General features: G+C 39.2%; 1 protein-coding gene across 3 annotated transcripts in view; it reads left to right on the plus strand.

Moving 5' to 3' along the window:
* cdk14 (cyclin-dependent kinase 14) overlaps positions 1 to 20,822 on the plus strand; it is a 241,646-nt gene that overhangs the window by 144,773 nt on the left and 76,051 nt on the right. For all 3 annotated transcript variants that reach the window (XM_055013998.1, XM_055013999.1, XM_055014000.1), the window contains 2 exons: positions 3,356 to 3,449; positions 20,662 to 20,725. In XM_055013998.1, coding sequence (XP_054869973.1) covers positions 3,356 to 3,449; positions 20,662 to 20,725 — 158 coding nt within the window. The remainder of the gene's footprint in view (positions 1 to 3,355; positions 3,450 to 20,661; positions 20,726 to 20,822) is intronic.

Below are 20,822 nucleotides of genomic sequence, written 5' to 3' on the forward strand. Positions count from 1 at the left end.
ACTAACCGTGAAAAGTACATACAATTTTCTCTACAAAATGCCTCAGGATGCACTGGTACTGTTCCTTAACAGAATCACTTGCTTCACACATTTCCTGAATAATGTAGTGGTTTTCTGACTAACTGGGGTGGAAGCCAGAGTGGACATGATTGTGAAGTCATGATAGCATAAAACACACCTGACCTGATGAAGAAATGTACTGGAAAAATTGAATTTTGTCTTACCAAGATACTTTCCAGCAGAATATTTTAGGATTAGCAACTATTTAAAGCTGTTGTTATCAATATTTCTACTGTATACTGAAACCTGACGTGTATGTCAGCTCAGCCTGAAGATGCCTGTGCCAGGGCCAGGCTGCATCACGTAGTAAAACACAACTCAATGCCATTTTTAAAAGGCTGCTGGGCGTGGCTTATGTGAAGAGACTGCGTAGTACGGGTTTGTCAAACATAGGGCCCGCGGGCCAAAACCAGCCCGCCAAAGGGTCCACAGTACTTTGCATAGTATAAAAATTCCAGAGAAGACATTAACTGCAAATTGTAAATTTGTAAAACTGTAATTTTTTCATATTTTCTAGACGTTGAGTTGTTTCAATCATAAAATAAAATACTGTATTATTCAGTTCAGATACCTGAGACTAAATGTGTTGTTCCTTCGTAGATACACTGTGATCTTTACGTTGTAATGCACATGGAAATGATAAACTGAGGCATATTATTGTTGAAACTGAACGTACTTTTCTTAAGAAATTTAAGGATGGTCATAATGTTTTGTAAAAATAAAAAAATATAGTTCCTAAAGTGTGAACATTTTCAGGATGTACATTTTTGCACTAAGACAAAGGGAAACATTTGGAGTTATTGTTATTTATAGGTTATTATGCTCTGATTTTACTCGTCCGGCTCACTGGAGACCAAATTGGGCTGTATATGGCCCCTGAACTAAAATGAGTTGGACAGCCCTGGCCTAGTACTACCATGACTAAATGGACGTGGAATTGTTGTGCTTCATTTCTATTGCAACAGGAGAGGGGAAGATGAGAATGTTTAAAACAGGTTCTGTAAAATGTCGTCATTATAAGGATGTCATTCACTCTGTAATTTACAGTTCTGATCAGGAAACATATAACAACAAAATACATATATTTTAATATCTCACCATGGCCTGGTGACGGGAACACAAAGGCTTCATCAGTTTCTCCCAGTACATAGCACGCATCATTGCTATGCATGGATTGTATCATATCGTATGGATTTGGTTCTATTTAGGAACATGAACAGAGGTGAAAGGAGAGTGCTGGATCTCATTTATCAAGACGGTTTTACCAATCTAAATGTTGTACGGGATATGAAAATAGAAAGTTGACTTCTATAAATTACGCTTACATCTAAGTTGTTTTCCAAAGTACATTTAGGTGCATTGTAGTGTTAGACTAGATTCTGTTCAGAGCATAGACTCGATGGATGTAGCCTCTTTGCCTTAGAAGTGGATCCAAGTCACTTAAACCTGCATTATGTCAAATGGCCAGCAGGGACCAACTCCTCTGGTTGCAAGAAGAAGTTGATTATATAGAAGTCTGTGAGAAAACAATTCTACGTCACATCAGTAAACGTCATACTGATGAGTTTATGGTCTCAATCACTAGTTTCACATCTTCTGCAATACAGTATGATGTGGCCTGCTTTGAAGCCATGTCTAACTTTTGATTTCTAAGTGTCTTGAAGTTCTAAGTCAGATCCACTCCTCGCCACCACTTCCCCCCACTGTATAAAAGTAATGCCAGCTTGCGTTGGTGACCTCATTTTCAACTAGAATCTGCACAGACGTGACTAGTTGGTGATGTGGTGTCGAGTTTCTGCCTTCTTCAAGGCTCAAAATATGTGGACACACACCCCTTTGCCTTCACTGAGCCTATCCTCTGCATTTCATAACCATCCTTAAAGCCTTGGACTGTTTTGTAGGTTTGCTATACACTTATCATTTACATCAATGAACATGATTAGGAAATACTTGCTGTTCAGCTAGCCAGGAACATATCCACTAGAAAAAATGAAGAAATCTCATGGGTGAGAGGTGAAACGTCTTCAAGAACCAAAAAGAGAAGTCCAGTTGTCTTCTACTGAAGCTCTTAGGAACATATCGACTTTTTTCTCAATAGATTTGTTGTGCACTGTACAGTCAGATTCGTAGAATTTATGCTTTAATGAATAAAGTCTTCAATTTATGAATTGCACTGGAGTTGGCAGGGGGTTGTTGGGGTGGATGGTGGACACACAAAGTCCACAAACCTTCCACCGGAGACTTGGGTTCACTTCCAGACAAAAATTTAAATCTGTGGTGTACACAACAAAAACATATTGGTTAGGCAAGGATGAGGGTTTGGATTAGATGTCAATAAAAACGGTTGTGTCTCAAGTCACATGTTCAGTATTAAACATGATCTTTTCACAGCCTTAACCAAGTGCTTCCTGAAATGGCCATTACAAGTGGATATCTTACTGCACAGTGTAATGTGGTGGATAAGCATTTATTTTCACTAAACACATTATTAGTACATTTTGTATCAATATATTTACAACTTGCTAAATATTTCAGCATTTTCCTCACTAGATGTTGTAGTTCAGTTGGATATACATAATCTGATCATAACAACCTTAATGCTGATACTTTATCAGGGCCATCTAATTTTAGACAAAATTATGGGAATGAATCAAACAGAGAATATTGCAACACAAGCCAACCTTCATCCATACTCCCATATTCATGTTCATCAGTGAAACAGTTCACTACACTCCAGCAGAAATGACGAGGTTATAGTCGTGTCATAGAGAAGAAACATTTTCATTCCAATAAATGGAGGGAATGTAGAAGTTTTGAAGGATGAACTTCTGGTAATCTCTCCCTCTCTCCTTGCATTGCTGATGTTTCTGCTCTGAGAAGGAGTGTGCACTGAGCCAGAAAGTGAATCTGTCAGAAAACAATAGCCCTTTGACAAATGAGTGCTGACAACACACACACACACACACACACACACACACACACACACACACACCTCGTTCATTCTCCCTTTCCACTGAATGGAACTTGGTATTTTCTAAGGTTTTTTTTCCCTACATTCACTGCCATTAGGAAGGGAAAAAAAATCAATACTCCTCAGAATGACTTTTACTTTGAGGTGATTAAACACTTTTGTGCTCTTTGTGGATTTAGATGTGTACTAAGAACAAACTGGTAATTGTTAAAAAAAAATTATAATTCTGCTGTGCTTTTTTTGTAAAAGATTTCAGGACAAATTAAAACAAACTACCGGACATTTTAACTGAGCCAGTGTTTAATGAATTATTCTGTTTTTTAGGGGAGTGGGCTGTATTTTCATTGAGATGATCCAAGGAGTGGCTGCCTTTCCTGGGATGAAGGACATTCAGGACCAGCTGGAGAGGATATTCCTGGTGAGTCACTGGTGTTGGCTTGCTATGGATGGTCCCACTGGCAGCCATTGGGATAATCTTCCTACTCTGTGTCCTACATCACCACTACAGGACCTCCTGTCTTTATATTGAATAACAGTAAGAAATAGGAAAAAAAGCATTAGGTAGAGCATTTTCAATAGGGTAAATATCACCTAAAACCCCAACTTATCAAACACACCAGCTTGTTTCTCGGGCTAGCTTTCAAATGGACATAGTCTTTTCTCTGGATTTTAAGTGGTCCAGGAAACCCATTTCCTTGCATATCATGTACATGCAGAAACAGTCAGCAGTGGCTGTAGGAGGGTGTCTATATTTTGATTGCATCCTGAAAATCTGCTGACATTTAAGTGGTTGTAACAAGCGTACTGTAGTTGTTGGTCAGTTACATTTCAGAACATTCCTAAGGACAGCAAGATGTTTCAGGTTTACATCTTCTAGTTAGGCCATTATGAATCTGACTTCTAGATGGACATGTGAACATATTTTGCATAGTGTTCATGGCATCCATCCATCCATCCATCCATCCATCCATCCATCCATCCATCCAGTCTGCTACATACCACCTCCATATTTCCTTCCTGACATGAAGGAGACTGTTGTCATTTTTACCTTTTCTTTCCCTACACAGACAACCTAATGAGGCCTTTAATGTTAATGACAACATTTTCTAAATAAAAAAACAAACATGACATATAGAAGAACATCATCACGTGCACTTCAATCACAGTTCACTAATGAAATCCTGCTGCATCTGAAGCTCCTTTCCTGGCATATAGTAGTGTTTACACTGGGTAGCAGGGGAGACAGTAGAGGAAGTGTTGCCCATATCTGAAGAGTGTCAATCACCTGAAGTGAGAGCTAATTGGATAATTAGTATGGATAAGAAGATGTACTATAAAAATATATAAAAAATTCATTTTTTGACTTTCATTTTCAAGTTGTACCCCCCTGTACAGTTGACCATGTGTACATCTGAATACATTTTTTAAAATTAAAATGCAATATAAACAATTCAGTTCATGTGACATTTGTTTGTATTCACAAATTAAAAAAAAAAAAAGAATTACATTTTTGAACACAAAATTAAAATAAAAACTCCATTTAAAATTAATTTACCAGCTCCTTTTTTCAAGTTTACATTTTCATCTTCATATAGTCCCCTCTAGGATTCTACAGGGGACTCTTTCAAGTGCACCATGTGTTACTTTTCAGGTGTTTTGCTGCTTGTTAAGGTATAAAATATGTATTATTTTTTAAGGAATATCTTATATATAAATTAGGCACACTGACATCAGTGTATTAAAGATAAATTTCCAATTCCATGCTGAAGTTATCTTTGTTGTCTGGCCTATGATTCGTCACACGCAGATAACTGGATCAGAATGTGGTAGAAACAGCATGAATCATTGCTTCCATCCTGCAATGTCCCAAAGGTAAATTCTAGTAGTCTAATGTGTTGTGTTTTCTACACACACATTGAGCCCATTAATACCAGTCAAGTCACATTTGAATTCCACAGTGTGCCCTGCACCACTGCTAACCAGGTGTATCCATCAGTAGCCAGAGTCTCTTTAGAACTGGACTGCCTCCAGCTGGAGATCACACAATGACACAAAGCAGTCATCATGAAAATCCACAAGATGAGCCCAGGAATGTTCCTTTCACACTAGTGAGATGAAAGCCTGCATTTACAGCTCAAGTGCAAGGCTGAAAAATTAGTTGAAAGTCCATGATAGTCATAGACCGAATTCCCAAAACAACTTAGATGAAACATTTGTGGAAGCCCTACCTGGTACTTGACAGGTGAACAATATTGCAATCGCCATTAAATAATTACTTACAGTATATGTGTGTATGTCTTCATTGGATAGCTAGCATAAATATTTTAAAGTGACGTGAGGTCTCATGAATCCTTTAATCTGATGATCTGCCATCCCTCCATATAATTTCATCCGCAGTCTCTTAATTGAAGCAGAGTGTAGCAGGGCAGAAATAATGGATTTATATTCATAGGCTGCAAGGGCCTGAATAATTAATGTAGAAAATTACAGAGATGAGAGTATGAAATGGGTTCGACCAGGCAAGAAGTCAAGTGTGGAGACAAAGCAACCTTGCTGCTGTTTGGCCTCTGGGCTGAAGGCTAAAGATACGCATCTGAGAATGGATGGATTTGGGATGAAACGATGAAGAAAGGTGGAGGAAGCCCCGCAGGCAGGGGGTCTCTCACAAAGCTAGCAGGAGAGGGAGATGAAGAAAAATGCTTCTTATTGATTGTCTTTCATGCCAGAAGGGAAAAGTGGGGCTTCTGTAAGAGGCTCCAACCCTCAGTGATCCCGGCTCGCCTCTCAGACACAAAGACACTGTGATGGGAGGAGAGAGGAAAGAGGCCCAACAGTGGGATGGCTGCTGGCCAGACTGATGATGAGGCTCAGCTGTGCACTGCTTCCCCACAGAGGCTTTCCGCTTTGGTCAATCTTTCTATTCTTTAGTTTCTGGCACCATCCTGGAGGACTACAAGAGAACTGGATGTATGCAAGCAATGAGTAGATATGACACCAGACCAGAGAAAGAGTCTTTGCACCTGTGAGAGAAGCCCTGATATACTGCTGATCATTTAGTCTCATACTGTATTAAGTCTATGTAACTAGTCAGAGACGATAGACCACATTGTTAAAGCAACCTTGTATGAGCTTTCCTCATTATGAGCCCTTGTATTAAAGGTAGGAGTGCTCGTTCCTCAACTGAGGCACTAGAAGGTTTTTTGCTATTGTGTGCACCAGGTACAATGGTTTGGTCCATGGTCCACAGATGTGGAGCAGCTGTGACCCAACAACTTGGAAGAGTTTTCAAAATCTGTCCTCGAGGATGGATCCCTCTCTTCCTGCTAAAGGTTTTGTTCTGTGGTATCTTTTTCCTTATCCACATCGAGGGGTCTAAGTGCAGAGGATGTCATATGCTGTACAGATTGTAAGACCCCTTGAGGGAACCATGTCATTTGTCATATTGGTCTAATAAATAAAACTGACTGGAGTTCTCTGCAAAATCTGACTGTCTGGAATATACTGAGTGTTGCACCATGCAACATGCCAGAGGCAGCTGTGTTTGTGTTTGTGGAGATCATGCCATTGTGCTGAAGGTCAGCAGACTTATTCTGCAAAAAATAAAAGAAAAAACATTACTACCAACCTTGTTTAAACCACACGAAACCCTGTTTTTTTAAATTCTGATTTAGATTCATCTACAGATTGGAGAGTATTTACTTTGATTTGTTTGGAGGTAATTTGCTGCACCATGTAATTGGTGAGATCATGGTCTGTGCAATGAGGAATTATTATCATCAGGCACATTATTACCTACAAATAAAATATTCAGATCAGCAAGGGGTACATTAGACAGAACATTCTGCCCCCCACACGCCTGTCAGAGGAACAGCCCCTCAGCAAAACCACCTCTCATGTTCAGATTGTTGCCACTGGAACTCACATTATTCAGGATATTTCTGACACTACTGGATAAATTTAACTGAATATTATTAAAATAATTTGCTTGTCCAGTTGAACTTTCAGTGGTTATGTCAGTTTGAATACATTCCACCACTTGGAGTGACACTTCAGTGCTTTATTCTTACATTTTACAATAACATTCATTTATTTATTTAAGCCAATTTTGCCATTTATGAGTTACATTTAGCAAACATTTCCTGCATTTATCCTTAATGACCAGCTATTTTAACCATTTACTAACAAATGTATCTACTCCATGAAGTTTGCCATTTAACACTCTTTAGAACCAAAGTACTTTTACACCATTTGACTATCCATTACTTTTTTTTTTGAACAATTACAACTGTCACTTTACAACTATTTGATCTTTTTTGTGTTGTGTCTACTCTCAGTTGTACATCGCTTTGGATAAAAGCGTCTGCTAAAGGAAATTGTAGAACTGTAGAATTTTTGTCTTTTACTCTTGGCTCATGAGTTTATCCTACTTTCACTTCTGTCCCCTAGGTTTAGCAACTGCTGCTTTTTTTCACTACTCGTTAATGAAAACATTCAGCTGTTCAACCAGTTTTTAACTATTTCAACCAATTATCCATTACTCTAACAATTTATGCCACATTAAGTTTAACATTTATCCACTTCTGTTGGCTACGGCTACTAGTTTATTTCATCATTTAACAGCTATCCATTACATTTAGCTCACCACTGTAATTGTTTTCTCATAACTTTTGGCTTATAACTAAACCTTAGCTTTACTTTGATATAAATTTGAATCATTTATTGAAGACTGTTATCCCATTTGATATGTGGTTGCATTTATTTAACCAAAAAAGTGTTTTTCCAAATTAATTCAGCTAATGTTTCCACATAACGTATGAATACCCCTGGTTAGCGATCCCTGATTTCAGTAATCTTGCTAATCTTGCCATATATACCAAGAAAAGCACTCAGAGAGCAGTACTCCACCAAGGCTGCTAAGTCATTGTATGATTTCTGACAGATGAAACCTTAAAAAAATTTGTGGTCTGCAGCTGTGGATTTGTAGTAGGATCGCAATCATGTGATCATCAGCAGGCAGCTGACGTAGTGTTCGCTTGTTGTCATGGTTACAGTGACGCTGTGCCGCTATCTCACAATGATACAGAAAACTGTAGATCCAGAATATGAACCGCATCACTGCCAAAATCTAATCAGGTGGTCCTTCTGTCATTTCTGACCTTCCCTGAAAATTTCATCCAAATCCATTTGTTTGCTTTTGAGTAATGTCACGAACAGACGGACAGACAGACAAACTGACACCAATCATCACATAACACTGCCGCGTTCCTAGGTGGAGTAACTATGCTTCTTGCCCTTGTAGATCAGTCTTAATCAGTGTCACAAGGTTTCCAGATGTCAGCAATTAATATGCTGAGTTCAGTCAACTAAAATTCAGAGCCATAAAAATGAAACTCAAGTTGGTTTATTACCCTTGGATGACCTTAAATTCATTACTGCAGATTCACACAGTGTTAGAAAAGTGGTTTCAAACATGTAGTCTTACAAACAGACATTCTGATTACATTTCTGGGAGTTCTCGTAAAATAAACTTTATCTAAAACATAACATCAGCATAAGTTTCTTTGATACTGCAGCTAATCTCCCCTGGTATTTTATTCAAATGTATCTCTATTTATAACTAATATATTCTACTAATATATTCTGTTGGCTCGAGAGCCTTTGCTATTTCTCATCCAAATCACATTCAGTGTTTTGTGTTTGTGTGTATTCAGCTGTCAGCTAGAGGTAAAACACAGGTGAATATGAAAATGTGGATGTATGCAGCTTGGCAATGCTATGTGTGGATCACAAAATTAGCTTACCTGTCAGAGCTGGCCTGATGTTGACATTTCCATCCATCCTGCCTGCTCCACTCTGCCAGGCTGTCAGACAGGTCAGAGTTTGGATGCACAGCCTCAGAGACTCATGTGAAGGGCACCATCAATGAATTATGCGGAGTCAGAAGCATCTTAAAGGCCATGTTGTTTGAAGAGAGGAAGAGAAAGGTCAGCTTCCATCACTGTTTGAGAGGCACCCTGCCAGGAGTCGAGTGAACACAATGTCCGCAGAGCTGGAATGTCATAAGGTGGCCTGGAGTTTTTCTACTGTTAGCCAAAAATCTTCCATGTAATGGGATGTTTGCATCAGTGTGGAAAACTAGTTTTGTGATGTGTGCTACTGAGTGCAGGATGCATCAGGGGCCAAATAGCTGTCATTTTGTGTATTTCTGCAGAGTTTAATTCATTAATGAGAAGAAAATCTTAATATTAACACTGCACTCATCTGCATGTTGTCCTCCACTAATGAGATGTGTGTGTTAAAGGATAATTCTGGTATTTTTGTTTTATTTCAATAGTTTTGGTTGTGCTGGCCTTTTGCTCATCGATTTATTTGGGTTAAAAGACCATTCAGGTAACAGTGAGTAATATATATTTTCAAGTTGACTTCATGATGTCACTGCTGTCTCACTGCTGCTATGAATAAATACAGACTAGGGATGAATCAGTTATCGGCCTGGCCAATTATTGTGGCTGATTTGTCATTTTTCCAATTATCTGTTAGTTATTGACCGATTATTAATAAATTAAATGTGCTACTTCAGACCTGATGCAGCCACCTCTCTCTGTCTGTCGTCACTCTGTGGTCTCTGAAATGTCTCTCAAGCAGAAACTGCAAAAATTGAACAAGACACACCAACCGTTAGCACAAAGCATGAAACTAGCTACTTTCACAGTGGCTAAGGCTATGCTAACGACTTGCAGCTAAATTACAAGGCAGCCACAGATTACCCTGAAACAGAGTCTAGAAAACAATACTTAATAAAGATTTGGACCTTAGTGGGTAATGAAAGTGATCGAACAATGAAAGATTAACAAAATGGAGAAGAACAGCAGACAGAACTGAAGGAGAGCAACTGATCAGTCTCAGTGGATCCAACATAAACATCGCAAAGCTTCCTAATTTAATTATTCCTATTCTGGTTCTGGTTTTATTCAAAGAAAACTACACCAGAAAAGGGTCCAATTTGGTGAAAGAAAAAAAAAACTGCGGGCACATTAAATCCCTCATAGCAAGCAGGAGACGCAAGACTCGCACATAGCAAGCAAAAAAAGAAAAAAGATCACCTTTATTAATGTAGAAGCCTTGTTATGAGTGAGAGGTTCCTACTATCACGTGCTGTTAAAACACTGAATGTATACTGCCTCCAAATATCGGTTAGCAACCTATTCCAGCCACTAATAACTGGCATCACTGTCCATCCTTCAAACTCCATATCGGTAGATCCTAAATACAAACACAGCTTGGTATCATGGTAATAATTGTTCTGCATCTACATAAAAGGTTTAGTGCAGAACACCATTAAATTGGAGGGTTTTACTGGCAATAATTTCACAGATGTACCTGAGGCGCCTGATGATGAGAAATTAGTTTTTGTGCTATAAATGAATCAAATCCTGAAAAAGAGCCACAAAATGAGATTAACCATGTTCCTTCTCAGTGTGTTTAGTACCCACAAGGACAGTTTTTACCCACAATGCACTCCCTGTAGCTGTAGGTAGAAGCATGCATGCTTGGCATGATGAAAGTAGTGCAAATGTGCACCATACGTTCTTTCATAATCAAGTCCACAAGTAATAATTACCTGACAGTAATAAAGAAGGCTGAAACACCATTCACATGGGATTATCTCCCCAAGGTGTGGTAGAGTGATTTTAATATTGCATGTGCTACTGGTGATTTAAATCCTGTCAGGAGCTCCATGGTAGGATATTTCTTCCCTTTCCCAAGTGTTAATTACAGCTACAGCTTCTTAGTATCTCTCACTGCGGTTCTTCACCCTCCAATAATTAATGTCCTGTCCTTTTGGACAGCTTAAAGATCAATCTGAGCATCTGTACTTGCCTGAATTTTATCAGCTTTTATCAGTTTTGCCGGATGTACAGGGAGAATATAAATTTAGACCAATATCCAAGGCTACTTGCATTGCTGGGAAAACAAACCTGCAAAATCTTTCCTTTTCTCACAAACCTCTTCTTCTCACTAATGTGCTCATTACCAATTAAATGTTCAGTGAGCCTCCTGTGGCAAATGGATAAATAAATAAATCCTCAAGAAGCCTTTCTGCATCTGTATATAGATTTTTTTTTTACACACCTGATTTTTTTCACAGGGCCAATTTCCGTCTAATAGCACACCTCCACAGTGTTATTATCCTTGACAGCATTAAGGCTGTGCCATTTCCAGGGCTTATCACCATTCCTACAGTGCTGCATGTGCATGTCGAGGCGAGCGAGGTGTAAATACACACTTTGATTTATTCAAAGTGTCTGTTTCAGATGCATGCTGGTGTCTTTACTAATGGAATAGCTGTGGTCATATAGACTGCATGTTCTGGCTGGCGTTTGTTTTTAGCGAGGTGTTAGCATGGCTTTGTGTTTCTCTACACCACCATCACACACACACACACACACACACACACACACACACACACACACACACACACACACACACACACACACACACACACACACACACACACACACACACACACACACACACACACACACACACACACACACACACAGAGTGTCTCTGTGAATTAAAATTGAGGTGCATGACGCCAGACTTACCCTAGCTGGTTAACTAGCTGTCAGCATACCAAAGATTACATCCACTGGAAGGTCTGTATGAATATGGACAGGTCTATCTGCAGGAAATAGCCTGTCAAGCAGAGGTGAGTGTGCTGGTGTACAATTGTGTGTGTTTCTACTTAAAAGACAACAAGCTGCCTCCTTGTATTAGTTTGAGTGAAGCAGCTGTTGTATCTGGAGAAATGTGAGCATTGTGACAGTCATGGATAATACGATATCTTGTGTTTCTACATAAGGCTTGTTATTTACATAAACATACTGGCTAAATCTGCATGATCATATTACTCTGATTATGGTCATTAATCACAGTGAGACACTGCTGCAACTAGGATGTGTACATGTTGCTTATTGGTCTGTTGCATTGATATTCCTGTGGTCTGATTAATGGGTATAAGTAACGCCCCTGTATTGCTGTATCACAGTTTCCCTCCACTATAGTTTATATACCAAGTCTAAAATTCCTGTCCCACTGCAGCACAGCTTTGCGGTTACATTGTCTATAAATTGCCATTCGACTCTGCAGTAAATGACTATTAGCAGCTGCAAGGAGTGTGTTGTGTCATACACTGTAGGGCTTTCCTCAAAGAACTTTAATCTGTAACATCAAAACATATGAAGTCAAAGGAAAAAGTTCCCATGATACTTTGGGAGAGGTGCAGGCTTCCTTCATTTTATATTAAACATTAAAAATATGCTAAATTGGATATCTCCTAGTTGTACGTACTCATGCATGTAGAGACGGCTACCTCTAGGAAAACCTTACAATGTGACAGATATTTTAGATTTTTCATCTATTTTATAGACTTCTATTTCCAGTGACGTCAGAGATAACAGTCCTCAGAAAGTCACACTGATTTCAAAAATAAAATATGTCATGCCTTTGTATTGAAGTTTAGTTTGGTCCAGAGAAAGAGTATGAAATTTAACACGAATTGCCACCATCAGGAGGGGTTTAAAGTAGCTTACTGCCTTTGATCTGAGAGAAATATATCTTAAGAAATATTGGCCAGATTGCCATGAAATTTTGTACAAACATTCATCGCCCCCAGAGGATGTATTGGTGACTTTGGTGATTCCTTGGCTCCCCATGTGGCATTAAAAGTGCTGAAAACTATTGGTATGATTGTGTTAATCCACCCTGGTGGTCCTGTACCAGTAGAAGTCCATGTCAGCTTGATATACTTCATGAAGAGGCCACCTGGTTCTGCTCTGACCTGAAGGGATACAAGACAACTACCTATATACACATCTATTTTATGGGACAGGTGCATAAAAGTCATATAAGTGTATCTAAAAGTTTCAAACAGACTCCTGTTAATTTGTCTAACACTAACTTGCAACCTAAACAGTGTTTACGATAAAAGAATATGACATGGTGATGCTTCATGTACTTTTGTAGTTGAGAATTTTTAGAACAGGTTCAATACATCAGAGTTTACAGACTCATCATCACAGGACTCTTTCAGTCTCTAATTTAGAATTTTGATATTTTAAAGTTGAATGTTAAAACAGCCTTCTCGTCTTAAGGGGTTAAAATTTGTTGCACTCATGACATTCATGTTTGCTTCACGATTCAGTAAAATAACTCCTTCCAAATTGTCATGTTGCAGCACCATTATGTCCAAATGTATGTTTACATTTCTACCTCTGTATGACTAACAAAATCAGTGCTAATCCCATCATCCTCAGCTGCTCTTTGCCTATAGTGTCATTTAGCAAATATTAGCATGCTAAGATGCTGAGAGTGGTAACCACTACTTGCTAAGCATTAGCATGTCAAGAGTATACGTGACAGAATCTTGATGTGTTTGGAATGAACTCACAGCACAGTTGTGTTCTTGATAATAAACAGTGCAAAAGTGTGGCTCATTGGTATGTAATAGTTTTTTGGATATATCAGGCTTTCATTGTACATAGTAACTCTATGTAGGATGTTTGTTGTGACAGTAAGTAAAATGTAGTATGTCAGGATGTCAGGAACATATTAAACCATGTGAACATGGTGCCATAGAGAACAACTTACATGGAGTTCATTACAGCAGCCTAAAGTCACTGCACAGTGCACCGGCCCATTTTCTCTCCATAGAGAAGCCTGTTTATTTTGAGTGTGTTCCTGCTATGAAGAGTAAGCCGGTGCACATGTGAGCTGATCTACCCTCAGGAGAGAGCTGGAGGCTGCTGGGGAGATAAATAATGCCATTTCACCAACAGCCGCTGTGTCTGTGACATGAGCATCCATCTGCTGAAACCCAGACAGGATAGTCAGGGCTTACTGAACACATTCCACCCCGTCGCAGTGGGAGACAGCTGATCCACTTGGCTCTGGTTCTGATCCGTTTGACCCCTGCCTGGAGGTGACCCCAATCTGCTTGGCTGTGACTGAGGTTGGAGAGCAGCTAGGGGTGGGACTGGGATTTTTGGAGCAGGGGAAGAGATGAAGGCCGGGGTCGCCGTTAGGACAACGGTGTAGAGTAGGGAAGGGAATGTGAACGAGGCAGGGGTGGGATGCAGCTGCGACTGGGGTCAGTGCTGGTGCTTAGGTTTGGATTAAGGGATTGATCTGTGAGGGAGCAAGTGTAACTTACAACCTACACCTCCCCTGTGGTACATCAAATCCAAAGAACTAGCATTATGAGCAATCAATACTAGACTAAAAAAACCTAAAAAAAAAATTGCAGTCATGAAAAAATTCACTGATACACTCACTCGGCTTAGGTGGTATCTATTTTTTTTATAACTTGATTCCTTATTTGTATTGCAGTTTTTCAGACTATTTGTCTGTCCACCTCCTGGTGCTCAGTCCAGATGGATTATACCATCATACACATGACATCCTTGTATCATTTCCGACAGATTACTCCCGATAAGTCCTCAGTGGTGGATTGGTATTAGGATCACAATCGTGCGGCTGTCAGCAGGCAGCTGACGTACCGTTCACTTGTTGTCATGGTTACAGTGATGCCATGCCGCTATCTCGCACTGATACAGAAATCTTTAACAAATCCGTAGATCCAGACTATAAGCAGCATCACTGCCAAAATCTAATCACTCGGTCCTTGTGTCATTTCTGACCTTCCCTGAAGGTTTCACCCAAATCCCTTGGTCCGTTTTTGGGTAATGTTGCTAACAGACAGACAGACAGATTCACAGACGAACGTACGCCGATCGTCACATAACTCGTTCCTTGGCGGAGTAATAAGGGTCTAAAGTTTTCATTAAGCAAGTGGGTTCTCTTAAATTCCATGTGTGAGTTTACATTATAGAATGTGTAGGAGACAGTATTATTATTATATAAGTATTATTATTGGAGCGTGATGCTGGATTCATGTTATTTATTTATTTTTTTTAAATAATTTAAATCTACTAGTTTGTATTTTGACACACTGTGATGACTCTGTCTGACCTGCTTTCTGTGCGCTGACAAGCCAGATCTCTATAATGTCTTCATTCTCTGTCTGGCAGCATAAATATAATTAGGGGTCTTTGTGTGAAGGGCAGACATACTGTTTGTGTCTGGCTGGGTGGGTGGTCTGTAATTGAGTATGTGGGGGGGTTGGAGTATGTATGTGCAGCAGAATGTGCATGCAGAGCTCGGGGTCATGACCTCTGAACCCAGAGGAATTCTGTTGTGGTGGTACTTTCTCTCTCTTTCTCTTGATACACTCCACACACTCACTTATATTCAGAGATGAAAACAGACTAGACCTTCCCTCCCTGATGAATTACCCTGTCCTCCCTCTCAACATGCTCTTTCATATATCCATTAGTCTGTCTGTGCTTTGGAATTCACCAGGGACTTCAAGGGTTACTTTTATTTTCCCGTGTGGGTTATAGAGAGGGGTGATGGTGTCCTTCAGGAGCAGTCACTGACAAGGACTTTTAGCAGCCGTGTGAATTATGACTCATTTCTGTCAATGAAGGCAAAAGTAGTGTGACCTTGTAGTTGAACTCACGCATCCCACACATTTTCTTGTTTTCTATTTTCTCTTTTACCTTTCCACTTCCAGCTGGCTATAGTCAACTTGACTCTCAGTCATGAACATTATATACATTTCTCAAAGATCGAAGCAACTTAAGTTAACACACAAAAGAATATATTATGTATAGTGTTGACTACCTTAAGGCTAGCTTAGATCGAGTTCAACTGGATGAGTCACGAATGCAACCATTTATTTTGCATTTTATATTTTAAATTAATTGTCAAATTTTTTTGCAGAAATCAGTTTTCACTGACGTGAAAGAGTCCTTTTTTTTGAAAAGAAAAAGATTTATCTTGTCAGGAAAAAGGCAAATTACATTGATCAAGAATAAATATTGAAAAGCAATAAAATCTAAACATGTCCAAAGGGTTGAATACTTTTTAGTGGCATTGTGTCTCACAACTGAATAACTGTGTTCAATAACATCAGCTAGATATTAACTAGCTTGCCACTAGCTCACGGCTAACTTAACTTACCTACTACACATAGCTGCAACATGTAGCTTTATGTTTGAATGCTAAAAATAAGCAGAGCCCAAATGCTTATTCGTGTGATGATGGTATTAATGTTATTGACATTGCCAGCTGATTTTTACTTTGTCTGGAAACTCATTTATAAATAGTAATTAAAACACAGATTTCCGCCAGATATGTATATGTTATTAATAGCATGAGAATGCAAAGCAAGTCTGGTGTTCAATGACTATCATATCTTATTTGCTATTATTTAGATTCATTGCATGTCTGTATATGAAAAAAATATAGACATTAATGTTGACTAAATTTAATGTCCAGAAGTCAAAATTTACAAGGACAATTTCATACACACAAATCACATTGTTGGTTGCTCATTGTATATTTCTACATACACCAATCAGGCAAAACATTCTGACCACCCGTCTAATATTGTGTTGGTCTCCTTTATGCTGCTAAACCTCCTCTGACCCAGTGGTTCATGGATACAGGACCTCTGGGGATGTTCTGTGGCACCAGGATGGTGGCAGTGAATTCTGTGGGTCCTGTGGGTTGCAGGGTGGAACCTACCTAGATCAGAATTATCCTGGAACATCCCACAGATGCTCAGTAAGGTTTAGATCTGGGGACTGTGGAACCCTGATGAACAGCTTAGCTCTGTTGTGTTCCCTGGTACACTCCTGAGCAGTTTTTGTGGTGTGTTGTGGTGCATTGTCCTGCTACTGTGAGTAATAACTGGCATCAAGGACTGCTGCTGTCATGGGGGGTGGAGGGTTGCTGGACCTGCAATGTTTAGGTGAGTGGTACATGTCAAACATCCTCATGAATGTCAGGACTCAAGGTTTCCCAGCAGAACATTACATTATAACAAGATGATTGATGTTATTCACTTCAAGAGTCAGTGGTCATAATGTTGGGGTTGATCAGTGTACATTTATTACAATGAAATTTAATGAAAATAGTGAGTGGGCTCAAATGTAAGCTGTGTCCTCCTTTCAACTCCAGATCAGTCAGTCAGTGTAAGAGCTTCTAAGTTTAGACAGATTTGAGTCATGAGTGGAAAAAGCTTTAATTAAACCTTACTTTGAAGGCATATATAATTATAGCCATCAGGATTTAATGAGGGATAAACCACAAACACACTCCTACCACTGCTTAGTCAAATAGCTAGCCTAACATTAACAGGCATAATAGCTGTGAAACTCTAACCACTCACATGTTTGTTGCAATATCTTGGAGGATTATATGTTCCTCTATTTTGTGTCAGGTTCTTAATGCAGACTGGCCTAAGGAAATGTTAGACTTAACAGGAGAAAATTATCATGCATCACATGTGACATCAGGTTAGACATCAGGGAATGATCTGTGTAATCAGTGGTTTCATGACAGGATTTATGGAATTATACTAGTTAATTCAGGGCTCATCACATCCCAACATTTAACCAGTGAAATTTCTGATCTGTTTAGGACAGTTATTGTTTGGAAAGCCCTCTCCGAGGTCTACCCGTGTACATTTAAATGGTGCAGTTTGGGCACCTCGGGGCAAATGACATATTTAGTTTATTTTACTTAAAGAAATAAATTCAACTCCAGCAGCAAACAAACATGAAAACTTGTCATTTTCCAGATTTTAATGTGCTGTCACTTTAATTTTACTACATAAATAATAACTGTGACTTTAAGCCATTAGAGCTTCATTGACTCATCAGGACTCAGAAGGACGGTCAACATTTGTTAGAAGGAACTGTCAGCTCATTCCACTGACTACTCTTCAGACTTGTAATACTTAAAAACTATGCTGTAAATGAAGCTAACTGGTGCATACAAGTTAAGGGAGAGACATAAAGAGATAACAAAGTCAGGTAGGTGGTTTTATTGTTCTGTTCTGTCGTACATTATGAAGATCTTAACCAATATAAATGTGTGAACCCTATAAAGCTACTTTTATGTCAGTAATTTTTTGGTTGACCTCAAATATGCCAGAATCCAGAGCCAAATTTACACATTATAAAACACTGACTACATTTAATACAGATTAGTCCTGAAGGCTAATCATCATTTGTGAGGGACACCATGACATTGCTTTGCTTTTATGTTAAGACTGAGGATCTTTGAGCAAGCTGGTTTGATGACTTGTGTCTGTTTGTTCGGTGATGTTTCACTTCCTCGCTTCCCTCTTCCCCCCTCTGATGTCCTCATAAAGACTCTGACATTCACAGAATATCTTCCATCCAGCAATCCCTCCCTTCACTTCAAAGGCCAAAGAACTGTTCCATCAATAATGCAAAATGATTTCAGCTCTGCTGACCAGACTGAGATCCACTCACATGTCCCCTCATTCCACCCCAGCCACTCCTGTAGCACTCACAGCCTTTACCTCCTCTTTCTTAACTTTTCCTGCCCAGTTCTGTTTGCAGAAAACTCACCCATGCTGTTGTGATCATGCTCATTCACACTGAAAGGAAAAGTACTATAACAGTAGATGTGCCCTTGACAGGCGGCCACAGAGCCTCTCTTTGTTTCCTGGGCATGTTTTTGGTAAAGTACTGGCGAGTTTTTAGAGAAGGAAAATCTGCACAAAAAATAATGGAGTGTGCAAACACTGAGAAAGGCTGTAGTGAGCCCTATTGAGGTGACATTACTGACCACTGAGCCATCATGTGCTACAGGGCAGTGTGGGATAGGTTTTATCCTTGAAACTCCACAGTTTTATAAAGTCAACGTGTGGCTAGCAGAAGTATAAAATAAATGAGGAGCTGCTGTAGCTGTCAGGCTGTTACACATAGTTTCCTCATTGTCCTGCAGATTTTTTTTTAATATATTTGAGCTAAATTTAGTTTTGTGATTAAATTATGCCAGTGGTGCTTTTTGTGTGCTATTGAAAAGACTTTCTTCCAGCACATCCATCAACACTGTGTTTTCAGTCCAGAGTATGCTGGACAACTGTCAGTGTACTATCTTATGAGGAAATCACCATTTTTCTGACTTCAAGCACTGCTGTTATTGGAAAAGTTCTCAGTCCCAATCATCTAGTCAGAACACTTTTGTCCTTGTCAAAGTTGTTGAAGTATTCACATCTTTCCCTCTTCTTGACTATTAAAGTCCTGTATATGTCTTAGAAAAACAAGGAATTGTGAAGCGATACGCATTTTAACAAAAGCTTCATCTAAAAAGCACAAAGACCAAAGAAATGGCACACAAAAAGATGCTGTATTTGGATTAAACCTGAACTTTCTATATAATCTAGCATTAGCAGGCAAGACAATAGCTAACTAGTGGTATTAACTTACTAAGGAATGACATCACTTCCTCCTTTCAGCACTGATGCAGTCATTTGATTGGTTGTCATTGCCTTTGGTTGTGTCCCAAACAAAATCTTGCCTTGTATTGAACCATAAATGAGGTTCTCACATTGGAGTATTTTGAAATGAATTGGAGCAGTTGAGCTTGCATGGGACAGCCATTATTCTGGTCCCACTGAGGTCTGCTTCATGGTGTCACACTGCCCTTGTGTGGCCATATTTTGCTATTACATCAACTTTAACTGACATTTGTATAAGTTGGAGTAACATATTTGTGACATGAGGTACAGTCCAGCCCCATCCTCTGGCCTTTTGATGAATTCTTTTGGTTGTCAGTTTTCATTCAAATTTTGCCATTTTAACCACACAACAGATTTACTGCTGAGTAGGTGTAAAGTATGGAACATACAAAGGAAGAAGTGATGTCTTATTTGTTGCTTAGCTGATAGCCACAGACACTGAAAGTCTTACAGTAACAGACAAATCTAATGTAGACCTTAATCAAAGTATGATCACTGTGCTTGGAAACACACCGTCAACCTTTGCTTACATTCTTCTTTCCTTTGTCTGTTGGTTGTGCCAACATCTGAAATACATTTGTCTCCGAACACACCTCCACCCAGTGTTTGCATGGGCTGTTCTCTAAGCAGGCAGTAGAAATCCAGCAGTTCCTAGACTCTACCGTTGAAGTGTGTTACAGATCCGAGACAAGTGGGCAATCTGGAAACTATTATGCTCCTTAGCTGTGGATCATGTCAAAGGCATGTCCGCTGCTCTGCGTTTCGTCATCATAAAACTGGCTGTGTGCGTGAGAACTCAGCCTGGGTTTATGATGACATAAACCTGTAAAAGATGCACTCATCATCATTATTGCACAAGCAATTGGATGCCTTGATCCTGGAATTTGAAGTTTGTTATTATACTTATATCAGCACAATCAGACAATTATACACAGTGAAACGTTAAGAAGCAATATGACCTAATCACTGTTTGCTTGTCAGACAGCCTCAAGTAGTACTCAGAGGAACATTGCAACTGTCAATAACATAACATATTAGAGGTTTTATGCTCTATATTGACAAAAAAGGTAATACAGTAGCATTTAAAATTGACTTAAATTGTCCCGTTATGGTAAATTGTCATGCAACACAGCAACTGTCCTCATAACTGTTTTGAAAATTGGATGATCATATTTTTTATTGTCTTGATTCACTTTCTCCCCTCCATTCTTGTTATCTTTTTCAGGTCCTTGGTACTCCATCTGAGGATACATGGCCCGGTGTTAACTCCCTGCCTCATTTTAAACCAGGTACTATCACATATATTGAACCCGAGACTGAAATAAACAGCACAGCTTCAGCTAAATGGTTAGCATGAAATAGTAGTATGAACATACTGTGCAATCT

The sequence above is a fragment of the Amphiprion ocellaris genome, chromosome 9 (genome assembly GCF_022539595.1).
Source record: "Amphiprion ocellaris isolate individual 3 ecotype Okinawa chromosome 9, ASM2253959v1, whole genome shotgun sequence".
Classification (NCBI taxonomy): domain Eukaryota; kingdom Metazoa; phylum Chordata; class Actinopteri; family Pomacentridae; genus Amphiprion; species Amphiprion ocellaris.